Source organism: Olea europaea, chromosome 23 (assembly GCF_002742605.1).
Source record: "Olea europaea var. sylvestris chromosome 23, O_europaea_v1, whole genome shotgun sequence".
Classification (NCBI taxonomy): domain Eukaryota; kingdom Viridiplantae; phylum Streptophyta; class Magnoliopsida; order Lamiales; family Oleaceae; genus Olea; species Olea europaea.
Genome location: NC_036259.1, coordinates 1,475,370 through 1,487,983, shown reverse-complemented (window position 1 = coordinate 1,487,983; position 12,614 = coordinate 1,475,370). Strand labels below are relative to the sequence as shown.

The window sequence follows — 12,614 nt, the reverse complement described above, 5'->3', positions numbered from 1 at the left end:
TCTTCGTCTTCATCGATCAGTTAATAACAAGAATTTATTTGGAATTAATAACAAGGCTGTGAAGAGACTGTGTAACTTGGTCTTCAATATTTTTATTAAAAATATAAATTTAATTTTCAACGATAGAATAATCTTTGCTACATCATTAGTAAATTGTCAAGGTGCGATTGTGTCGGATTTACAACTCAATCTATAATTATTGGCATCTCAATATCAACTATCTAAAGCTCAGAACATTGTACGCTTTTGTATAGACTCAAAAACATCAAACCCAAACCCTCAGTGGTCAGTCGACGCTGGTTCTATGGACCAGAAGGTTGCACACTGACATTTTACACGCTACACACACAAAAATCACAGAGTAAAAATTCGTTTAGAAAGTCAAAAAATATCATCCAACTAGAGGTTGAAGATTAATGAAGAAGACGAAGGGAAAAATGAAAAAACCCAAAGAGGATTCTAAAAGACACCACAGAAATCATCCAGCACAAGTGAATTAGGGAAACTCACCAAGGTCCTATATACACTACTCATTATCGCCCTTGATCTCAATGGATGATTGACCGTCCAAAGTTATATATGACTTTAACATTAATGGAGGCATCTAAAGTCACTTCTCCAAAATGCATTTTTGACCATATAAATGGGGTTTGGGATTCGACGCCTTAATTTGAAGGGAAAAATTCAAAAGACGCATAGTATAGGGCAATTCAACTTTTAAGTTTCAAAATCCAAAAGTCAGATATTAATTAATTAAAAATATTTATTAATTAAATATATTAAGGTTATAATTATACAATTAATGGTCACATGTACGTACTTATAGGTCGTAACGTCACATATTATTAGATTAATTGGTCACATATTATTTCATCGGTCACAAATTAAAAAAATTAGAGGTTACAATTTATTTGTCGATCACATATTTTCAAATTAGTTATTCACATATTATTTTTTACTCACAATTTATTGAGTTTTTAGGTTACAATTTGATAGTCGGTCACAAATAACCAAATAGTTAGTCACATACCACAATCATTACCATAGCAATTTGCGACTCCTTCATCCCACCACTGTGGCCACCACCACAATAGTACTACACAACCATCACCACCACCACCACTCCACCACAACCACCACTATTGCACCACCACCAACCACCTAACAACCAAGCAAATTACCAACGATATAAAAAAACAACAAAAAAAATCTATAACCTATCGTCGATGCAACAATGGTGCTCACAGCGTTGCCATCTCCGACGGTGGATGGAGCATCTTCATATCGAAAGTAGTGCTCAACGCGATGATCTGGTAGTGAGAGAGAGTGAGAAGAGAAAATGTGTGCAGTCGCGATCTTCAACAGTGGGTGCGTCGTTGCTACAAGCATCGCCATCTCCGACAGTAGATGGAGTGCTGTGAGTTGGCGCTCTGCGTGATGCTTCGAAGTGAGTGAGAGTGAGAATAGAAAGTGTGTGTGTGTTGGCTGTCTCCAATAGTAAGCGTGTCACCGTCGCATTGGGCGTGTTGTCGTCACTATCACGTTCATCGAATTGTGTGAATAGGTGGAAAAGTGAAAAGATAGAAGATGGAAAAGTGAGTAGGGGTGGGCACGGGTCGGTTCGGTTCTAAAGAGAACCGAACCGAACCAAAATTTTCGGATATCTAGTAAATGGAACCGTCGGGTCCAAATATAATTATGGAACCGTTCGGGTTCGGTTCAGTTCGATTCCGTTCGGATCTGTACTATAATTAAATTTTTTAACATTTATAACAATATTATATAAATACAACTAATGATACATTCAATGATTTTGAAATGTTAGAGACTAGTAAATTACCTTATTCAAATGATCACTACGGTCAAAGATTCGGTCAACGAAGGTCACAGTTTCAATGGGAGGTCACAGTGTCGGTCGACGATTGTATAGGTTTTGGAATATTAGCGAGCTTGCGAGAGTGAGTATGAGAGTCGAGACAACGTTATACACTTTAGTGTAGGTGTTTAGGGTTATTTAGTGGATTGGATCTTGTTGGGCTAAGAAATGAAACAATAAAATGGGTAATTGAGCCAAAAATTAAAAAATTAAAAATGAAACAAATTATTGGGCCAAAAATTTGGATTTAGAAATTGTTAATTTGTTAATTTGTTTAGAAAAAATTAAAATTAAAATAATTTGATTTACTCAATATAAAAAAAAAATTAGAAAGATTCGGTTCTTATTCGGTTCTTGATCTAGAACCGAGAACCGAATCGTACTCGTCGGTTCTTAATTCAGATACCCGTTCGGGTATTTAATTTGACAAGAACCGTCGGGTTCGATTCAGTTCGGTTTCAGTTCGGTTCGATCGGTTCGGTTCGGGAGATTTGCCCAGCCCTAAAAGTGAGAATATAATGAAATGATTTTTAGGGTTTGGAATTGAATTGGGTTGAGATTTTTAATATTTAATAATTATATTAGTACTTGATATGTGAGCAAATAAACTTCATAGTTGGTTTATGAACTGTAATTTTTAAATACCAGTTGACATGTAATTTCCACTAATTTGAATCATTAGGTAATGGATCAGTAGTGAAATTGGACCAATCCCAAGGTATCATCATCGTCCCAAATGGACTGGATTTGCATCACAGCCCAACATAGATTCATCTTCATGTACAATCATTTTTTATTTTATTTTTAATTAAACGAAAAGGTAACCTAATGTAATAAATTTACTTTAAGTTTTAAATATAAAAAATCTGTCAAGATTGTAATTGCCGAAAATCTTCATCAACTGTACTAACAATCTTATCTTGTAATTTGATAGTATGCATCTTACCACTCCTTCAAGAACATTAGAGCCTTAAGTAATCTTCAGTTCTTTTAAATGAACCCACCTTTCTGAAGCCCTTGTTTGATTTTCATTACATTACATTCTATTTTTCTCTCTCCTATTTTCAACCACACAATCTTCCATAAAATAATATTACACGTAAATCGAAAATTTTTCTTTCTTTTTCAACCACTCATTTTTCAAAAAACACTATTCTATACATTAAATTTTCTTCCTTAATGGGGGCCAAACAGGGGCGAAAATTGCATTTGGCGCATAAATGTGATGGCAAAATTTCATTTCACTTCGTTTACTCGTATCAGATGTTTAAAAAAATAAAAATAAATAAATAAATCGTAGCGTCACATTGGATTGAGGTGAGCTATGAGATTTTAAGATGCTAAGATATTTTAAATTTAGTATTATATGATACTTTTCAACCCCACATTTATTTTAAGATGCTAATATATTTAAAATTCAATACTACATTATACTTTATAACCCCAATGATGGAAGTTAGTAATAATTTGCATGCCTACTCTTTTCAAAATAACCAAACATTTCAAACTACTTTTGAAATCATCCTTATGTGATTATGATCAATGTGTGTCATATGATTACACGAATTGAATTATTTGGTACGATAGATGGAACGAAATTTGGCTTCTCTTGGTTGGTGAGAATTAAAATTTAAATTTTTATCAAAATTAACAATATATTTTAAGGAATTCACAACTTTTAAACCACACATTTCATCATTTATTGTTAAAAGTTACTGAAAATATGATTTTAATCCCCTCTAAACGGGAACCAAATATATATGATGAAATGATCGTTATAGTGATTTTGTCTAATCTCATCCAATCCAAAATCAATAAAGCTAACATGACTTTATTATTTTGTATTTGATCCCTTGCGTGGCCTTGGCTCTTTCAATTATTGTTCTCACTGTTTAGTAGAGGTGCGTGATTCCTGTGGATAATATTTTATTCTGCCTTTTTGAGCCTCCACATATAATAAAAAAATAATAAAAATGGAAAAGAAGAATAACTATTTTCCTTAAGATAAATAAAAGAAGACTTCTCAAAATTCCTCATTTGTGATGTATTTCCAACCCTAACCGGTTTCATGCACCCAACAAAAACTTGAATAATGATGAGAAAATATCGGATTCATGAAAAGAAAGAATATAAAAGGTAGTGCAATCAATATCTAGTCTTCTCATATCCTTTTTTTTTGGATTTTCATGCACACTTTAATCATTACAAGAAAAAAAGGTTCGATTGCACAACACAAGAAGTTCTTCGTGTAATTATGTTTAATAATGTTAATCACATTTTTCAATCCATGATAAGCATAACGATTTATTTGAAAACCTCACCTAATATGAATCTGTTGGATATTGGTTAAATAAATCGAGAATTGAAAATCGATTAAAGTTCGTATCGATTTCGGCCAAATACTCAAAAGCTCGACTCAATCCGTTTAGGCAAAATTGTTTGCCACTTCACCGCTTCGGGGCGCACAAACGGGGATCGACCTGCTCGGTCAGGTCGCGGGGGTCGAGGGGGCAGCGCCCCTCGTGGGGGATCGGGGGCAACGCCCCTGAAAGAGAATTTTGATTTCTCTGCATGTATTGAAGGGTATATTTGGCATTTCGAAAACCAATATCGAATGAATGAGAAATTACGAAAAAGGCCTCAACCATTAGTGAATAGACACCTTTTCATAAAGGTGCATTGTTTGGAAATGGTGCATGGTTTGGCCTCAACCATTTCGTCCACACCCTTTCATGGTCTATAAATAGGACCCTTTGGGTGTCCTATTCCTCACAGTTTGATATGCAAAAAACGTCTCTCATCCTCTCTTTTATCCAAAATCAAAATCATTTCATTTATTTTGATTTTCTTTCATTTCATCCTTGGAGTACATAAGCCTACATTTGGTTCGTTGTACTTGTGTTTTGGAGTGCTACAAACACAAGTGTAGCCGTTGTATCTTGGGAGTCGATTTCCGAAATCCGTAGGCACCGTTGCGGGGTAAATTCGACTTAAGGACAAAGAGTCCAACTCTTGCCTCGATTTTTTCCCTACTTTCTTCTTCTTCTTCTTGTTTGTGTTTTCTTTGCCGTTATTCTGTCCAATTTTCGGCACGGATTTACAAACCATCATTATACTTATTTTGGCGTCACTATTCACAAAATCCATCCAACAGAATCCAACTTCGACTTGGAGACTGAATATAAACAATAATTCCGACTCTAGAAACGAATCCGAAACAAGCCATATTTCTTTTAAGCAAGAGTTTAATGCATTCTATCTTTTAGTGCGGATGCTTAGTTCATGGAGTTCAATTTATAGCCATACGAAATCAATCATTTTTTTTTCATTTCATATAGGAACAATTGCACCATTGATCCTTAAATTCATTGTCTAAATTGCAAGTTACTTGGTTGCAACATTTAAAATGGAAGGAGTTGATCTTCAACCTTAACTGTTGTTGTACAAATAGTGCTAGGTTTATGTTAAAATAGGACATAAAAGTTATATGTTCATTTTGTTGAATATAAATCCGTAAATGCTTATATATAATACGAGAGCGAATCAAGAAAAAGGGAAAAGGAAACCTTAATGCACCCTAGTTCAACCCATCACTATCCTAAAATAAAATGGCGACGACCCCAACCCCTTCTCTAATCCTGATTCGATATGTCCTTCCGCTTAAACCATATTGCCAAAAGGAAATGATGATTTTGGCGACATGGCGTTAACTGGAAGTACTTGTGCATAAACATAAAACATTTAGTGACTAACTTATTCATTTTCAAAGTTAAGGGCAGCCTCACGACTTGGTCAATAAGTTGGAGATTAAGGCCATCTCCAGCGATGCACCAAATTTTACACCATTTTGCACCAAATTCTGTCAAACTAAAATTCATCTCTAACAATTACACCAAATAAACAGTGTTTATTCATTTTCTTCCCTTTTTATTCTTTATAATTTATTTATTTAATTATTTTATAAATACATAAATTATTAAATAAATAATTACGTTAAATTACGGAAAAGATTATATTCATTAATAAATATAAAAACATAGTACAATTAATAAAAACACTACAACAACCAAAATCATAAGTCATGCCATCAGAAAAATAGTACAATGCATTTCGAATTTGGATATTACGATATTACAAAGTCGCAAAATTTTTGCAATGTAATTCTTGAAATCTATATGTTCTTCTCACAAATGATCGATTAATAATTTCAAATTTTATGTATCGTTTTGTTTAAATAAAATTAGATTATCGTACGTATCTTGTTGTTTAATATATTTCGTGTTAATTTTAATAAATAATCGTGTTTGTTATATTTTAAATTTTTTCTTCTTTTAATTAATTAATTAATTATTATTTCTTACATTTAAAATTTATTTTAAATGCAAATAATAATAATTTATTGTATTAAAAAATATATAGTACAAATGACACAATTATCCTTTATCAATTATTTGGAAAAGGAGAAGAAAAAGGCAAAATAAACTTTCACCACTTTGCACCATTTTGGTTCAAAGTGAATAGTGTTACATTAGAACAACTTTACACCAAAAAATGGTGTAATTTGATGATTTGGAATTGACATTGGAGATGCCCTAAGTATCCAAATTTTCTTTTACAATTAAAATATCAAACAAAACAATGCTCCCCCGTGCGCAATCAATCTCTAAAGCTACGGCTGATGACAAGAACCTGGGCAACCGATGTTCTTTTACGTTCCCGTTTGTCTATCACTAATCAATAAAAATGAGCTTTTGAATAGCGAATTTATAAAAAACGTTTGTTTAAAAGTATAAAAATAGTTTGGGTCAATAGGTAAATTTATAAAAATGTATGATTGAAAATGAGTTTTAAAAAAAGAAAAAAAAAGAATTTTAAAATAGATCGGACTAAATAAAAGTGAATATACTCTTCATGTAATTTTTATTTCCCAACAATTTCCCACCACATATTTCGACACGTCCGATTGTTCCAATCATAATTTGAAATTTCATTCACAGGTGAGAAACAGCACACTGCGAGATATGCTGTCTGACACTAATCTCGAACTGAACATTTAAACTCACTGGTTAGCGGCCACTTTATTTCTTAATTTGTTGCATTCCAGTTAAGAATCCTAAGAAAAAATGGAGTCGTTTGAAGAAAACAGGGTGAATCAGCCGTTATTAGAGTCGAAAAAACCGCGGCCGGCGCCAGTGCCGGCCGGGGAGGAGGTAAGCTCTGAGCTTGAAGATATACTATCAGACACCAACTTGTCGTTGTGGAGCCGCCTCCGAAAAGCCACCTGGATAGAGTTAAAGACTCTCTATATCCTTGCAGCTCCTGCTGTTATAGTTTACTTGCTTAATAATATTACTTCAATGTCCACTCAAATCTTCTGTGGCCATCTTGGCAATCTTGAACTTGCTGCTTCTTCTCTTGGCAACAGTGGTATTCAGCTTCTTGCATATGGAGTCATGGTAACTCTCATTCACCACTTCTTTTATTTAAAATCGTATCTATTGAACTCCCTAGCCATTTCCGGTTTAGTACAGTATAACAATTATGCATTCAAATCTTGTTCTTTGAATTGTCTCGACTTGTCGTGTCTAGCCACTAATAGAAGTTATGAAATTGCAATTAACAGCTAGGAATGGGAAGTGCAGTAGAAACGTTGTGTGGACAGGCATATGGAGCACACAGATACGATATGCTCGGAGTATACATGCAAAGGTCAACAATCCTCCTTATGGCCACAGGGATACCACTGATGATAATTTATATATTCTGCAAGCCAATTTTGCTCTTGCTAGGTGAATCGAGAAGGGTTGCATCCGCTGCAGCACTTTTTGTCTACGGCCTAATCCCTCAGATTTTTGCATATGCTGCAAATTTCCCAATACAGAAGTTCTTGCAGGCACAAAGCATAGTGAATCCCAGTGCATATATAGCCGCAGCCACACTGGTGGTGCACATTTTCTTGACATGGCTGGTTTTGTATGTGCTGGGGTGGGGGTTGTTGGGGGCAGCATTTGTGTTGAGTTTATCATGGTGGATTATCGTGGTGGCACAATTTGTGTACATTGTCAAGACTGAACGGTGCAAAAATACATGGAATGGATTCAGCTGGATGGCATTTTCTGGTTTGTGGGATTTTTTGAAGCTGTCTACTGCTTCTGGTGTTATGCTTTGCCTCGAGACTTGGTACTTTCAGATTATGGTTCTCATCGCTGGCTTGCTTCCTAATCCTGAAGTCGCTTTGGATTCCCTGTCTATTTGGTAACACGGTGGTTTGCGTTCGAATTTCCTTTTCCTTCATTTTTGAATATATCTTTTAAGTTGTTCTGTCGAATTGTATTGAATTGTGAGTTTAATTTGATGTGCAGTGGAACAATCCTTGGATGGGTATTTATGATTTCCGTGGGGTTCAATGCTGCGGCAAGGTTAGTAAATTCTTTGTCTTTTTGACTGATTAATTGACACCTTTCTTGCTGAATAATTGGGAGTGGTTGCTTTTTGTAAAGAACATTTTGCATTTTAACATATCCTGTCGTTAATTAATTGATTTTATTTATAATGCTTTAAATTAATTATTTCGTGATTAATTGTGGTTTACTTATAATTTAGTGTAAGGGTTAGCAATGAGCTTGGGGCAGGGCATCCAAAATCAGCTGCATATGCTGTTGTGGTGGTGACATCGAGCTCCTTCATTATATCAGTGATTTTTGCCGTAGTTTCACTTGTGCTGCGCCATCAATTAAGTTATATCTTCACCGGTGGCAAAACTGTTTCCGATGCCGTTTCAGACCTTACTCCACTTCTGGCCATCTCCATTGTTCTTAATGGCATTCAACCTGTTTTGTCCGGTACGAAATATATATTTATATATTCAACGCGCTTCTTTAGTACTAATTTTCATTAGATGCCTAACACTAATATTTTCACAGACGGGCTGAGGTGAAACTTGACAAATGATGTATACTTTTAAACACTAATGCTGGCTGTACATGAATGGAGAGTTGGGTGGGTGGAGGGTGAGTGATTATTTAAATAAAAAAAAAAAAAAAAAAAAAGTCACCCACCTCATGTTTGTGTGTGGCCTGTACAGGCTTTGTCAAATAGGGACTATACAGCCAGCACAACTCACTTTTAAACAAGACGGTTTAACATTTTCTCTAAGAATTTTGCTACAAGTACAATAATTTTGACATTATGGTTATAGCCCTCTCACACAAAAGATGTGGGGCTCACGATTGTAAGAGTGTTGTACGTGTACAACACTGTACACGCAACATTTTCCTTCTTCTAATATGTTCAATCCAATGTATGTATCAAATTAAATTTTATTATTTGTTTAATTTTTTAATGAGGTGGCCTCATTTGAAAACAGAAATAAGGCCAAAAAAGACCAAATTCCTTGAATGTGAAAAGAATAATAATAAAAAGAAGCCTAAAATTAGTAATCGTGAAAGAGGATGGAAATGACATTTTTCTCCTAGGAATTCTGGGTGCAGTTAGATACATTGACAGTTGACACTACCAAGAAACAATGAGGTCAATTTCAATGGCTTTCACCTACCAATAATTTTTCCAGATGTGCTGCCCATTAGTGGACAAATTTTAGTGCACTTAACTTTCCTTTACACATCACCTTTAAAATTTCAATCATTATATCCTCATTCAAAATAGTTAAAAAGCATTACATAGCAGGCACAATAATCGTTAAAGACAAATAATTAAGCTACAGTTTAAAAACTTTCGACTTTTATATGTGTTATGTCATGTCCTTTTATCTCTAGTGCTTGTACTTTAGTCACGTGATGATCCATTATCATGTATTGTACGTCTTGTTTGATGCACCTATAAAAATACAACCATGCTAGGCTAGGGACCTGTGCGAGGCCACACACATATGTGGGATCCACGTAATTCTTTTTTAATACAGGTAGGATCCTTGCACAGTAAGGAGCTCTGTAAAACACCTATGAGCCATTGTTCTGTACACTGAGCATTATTCATAAAAATAACGTTACAATAGTGTCTATAAAAAGTAACATATCATTAGTGTAATATTGTTGAAGATTAATAATTTTTTTGGTACGTGGATTTATAATACAAGGTGTGGCTGTTGGTTGTGGATGGCAAGCATTTGTTGCTTATGTTAACGTTGGATGTTACTATGTGGTTGGCGTTCCATTGGGTGCAATTCTTGGCTTCAAATTCAACCTTGGAGCACAAGTAAGTATATTAGCCCTTGTTTGGTGCTGATTTTTCAAGCCAAAAAATAAATTTTTTGACTGTTACTTAACATGTTCAAAAAATTGATTTTCAAAATCAGCACCAAACAAGCGAAAAGTTTTTCTTTTGCATTTATGTTAAACTAAGCATTCTATATTAAAATTATAATTCATTTTTTTCTCTCTTCTTATCTAACACACATTTTTCAATAAAATAATATTACACGAATCTCAAAACTTTTTTTTTTCCTTTTTTAAACATACATTCTTAAAAAATACACTATTTCAACCATTGAAATTTCAAACAATAGGTGCAAATATGTGAATTTTGTCCTTGTGACAAAAAGTTAAGGACCGAGTTACTATTTTAAAGGTTGAAGACAAACTTGTCAATCAAACAATAAGAAAAGGGCAATATGTGAAATTTGTCCTTATTTTTCTATTTCTTTTGATTGAACATATATTATTCTTTTAATTCTGCAAGATGGACATGTGATGTGCCCACAAGGTTTGAAAAATTATATAAAGTCACCAATCTCTCTCTCTCTCTCTCTCTCTCTCTCTCTCTCTCTCTCTCTCTCTCCTTTGTTTTTAAGAATTAGTTTTTTACTCTTTTTTATTTATTTATTTATTTAGGGAATATGGTCAGGAATGTTGGGAGGCACAGCCATGCAGACTGTAATCTTATTATGGGTCACCAGTCGGACAGACTGGAATAAGGAGGTATATATTTTACCCGAGATTGTATTATATGTTGTTATTTACTAATAAGTATCTTATATTTAAAAAAAGAAAAAGAAAAAATGTAAACAATCAGATTCTTCTTGTCCTTTCTGAGTTCAACATATATAACTTGAGTTCAACATTGCCTTCTTCAAAACCAGAATGATCCAAATGAACTAAACTGACAATTATATTCCAAGTATGTACCTTTCAATATAATTAGAGTGTGTTTGATACACTAAAATTTTTCATGGTCCATTTTCCAACTTTATGGTGTTTGATAGAGTTTTATTTCCATGGAATTGCCTTCTCTTGCTTGTCTCGGGAATGGATAGCATTTTTTTTTATTTTTTTTTTGGTGTTGGTAATGGAAACAAATTCTAAGATTTATTGTAAAAAAATATTTCCTTTTAATTGACAATTTTCATGTAAAACAAAGCCAAACAAACATCCAAAGATAGATGATTTTCTTGAATATTTTTTTTGGGCAATGGAAACAAATTTCATTCACAATACCAGTAAATTTTATCTCTTTAATTGACAATTTTCATTTAAAACAAAGCAAAACGGATATCAAAAAACACTTTAATTTTAACATTTTACACGTGAAAAATCATACCAATCAAATACAATAATTTACAATTCTCAAGAAAACAATTTCTCATCATCGTTCTCTTTCCATCCAAATTCCACATTTACAATCAAACGGACCCTTAGATCGAAATAGTTTATAATTGGGAATATACTTCACCTTGATAGATAAACCACCACTCCCCCAAACCCCACCCCCCCTCTCCGCCCGGCCCGCACCCGCACCAAAAAGAAAAAGAAAAAGGTGTGAGGTATTAGGTGTGTACTCCATCTAAGTGTATTGAATATATAAAATATATTTTCTATATGTAATTTTGACATACATGAAGATCCTCTAGAAAACTCTTTTAAGGATTCTGACATAGTTGTGAACCAACAGAGTTACATCTGAAATTTTTTAGTCCAGAGATGTACTTGAATCTTGTATATTGTTTCGTAAGTATCTAAGATATTAATATTTCGATATTTGGCATAAGTAATTTTATCCCTAACAATCATCTTGATTCACAAAATCTTTCAGGTGGAGAAGGCAAAGAATCGTTTGCAAAATTGGGAAGCTTCAAAAGAGAAAAATCAGTTGAAAAATTAATTAGCATGCACTTCATTCCTCCGAAATGAATTATCTATAAAACTATCTGTCTGTTGATGCATTCTGGGCAGTCCCTAAATTATTCCTTTTGCTGGCTGCTTGCGCACGCTTCTCATTGCTTGCTATTATTTCCTTTGCATGCTCTTACCTTATTGTGCACCACAGATGGCTGTTATAAAGCTATGTAATCCTCATTGTAATGAAGATCTTTTTGGAATAAAATATTTAGAATTGAGAGATTTTTCCATTTTATCGAATTTTAGGTTTTCTTTGGAATCAACAAACTTTTTATCCACAAATCATCTAACTAATCAACGAGCATTTTGTAATGTTATTTGTTGACCTCAAAAAGTATTGCCAACAGATGCCGGTTCTACCCGCGCACACGTGGGCGAATGTCCAACACGCTAAGATACGGGGACGGTCTAAAACGGGCGGTTCAAAGGGCGTGGGAGTAGCCCAACGACGCGGGACGATGGCGTTCGGAATCCGGCGGATCACTCCGATTGTACAATAATTACCAACCGGTGTTAGTGAATGTATATGTAAACGTGTATAAACTCGATTTGTGTATAGCAAGTAAATGAGAGAATTGAATAAAGTGTAGTTCTTTGTATTGATT

The 12,614-nt window shown here is 34.1% G+C and overlaps 1 protein-coding gene across 1 annotated transcript; it reads left to right on the top strand.

Moving 5' to 3' along the window:
• Nucleotides 1-6,832: 6,832 nt before the first annotated feature.
• On the top strand, nt 6,833-12,239 carry LOC111372091 (protein DETOXIFICATION 40-like). The gene is made up of 7 exons (XM_022994263.1): nt 6,833-7,332; nt 7,500-8,131; nt 8,239-8,295; nt 8,480-8,718; nt 9,972-10,090; nt 10,726-10,812; nt 11,924-12,239. The coding sequence occupies exons 1-7, from the start codon at nt 7,000-7,002 to the stop codon at nt 11,990-11,992; spliced, it is 1,536 nt and encodes a 511-aa protein (XP_022850031.1). The 5' UTR covers nt 6,833-6,999; the 3' UTR covers nt 11,993-12,239.
• The last annotated feature ends 375 nt before the right edge of the window (nt 12,240-12,614 follow it).

Coding starts and splice junctions, on each gene's coding strand:
- LOC111372091 (XM_022994263.1), top strand. CDS start 7,000: ATGGAGTCGTTTGAAGAAAACAGGGTGAATCAGCCGTTATTAGAGTCG. Junction 7,333..7,499: donor TTCTTGCATATGGAGTCATG/GTAACTCTCATT, acceptor TGCAATTAACAG/CTAGGAATGGGAAGTGCAGT. Junction 8,132..8,238: donor TTGGATTCCCTGTCTATTTG/GTAACACGGTGG, acceptor TTTGATGTGCAG/TGGAACAATCCTTGGATGGG.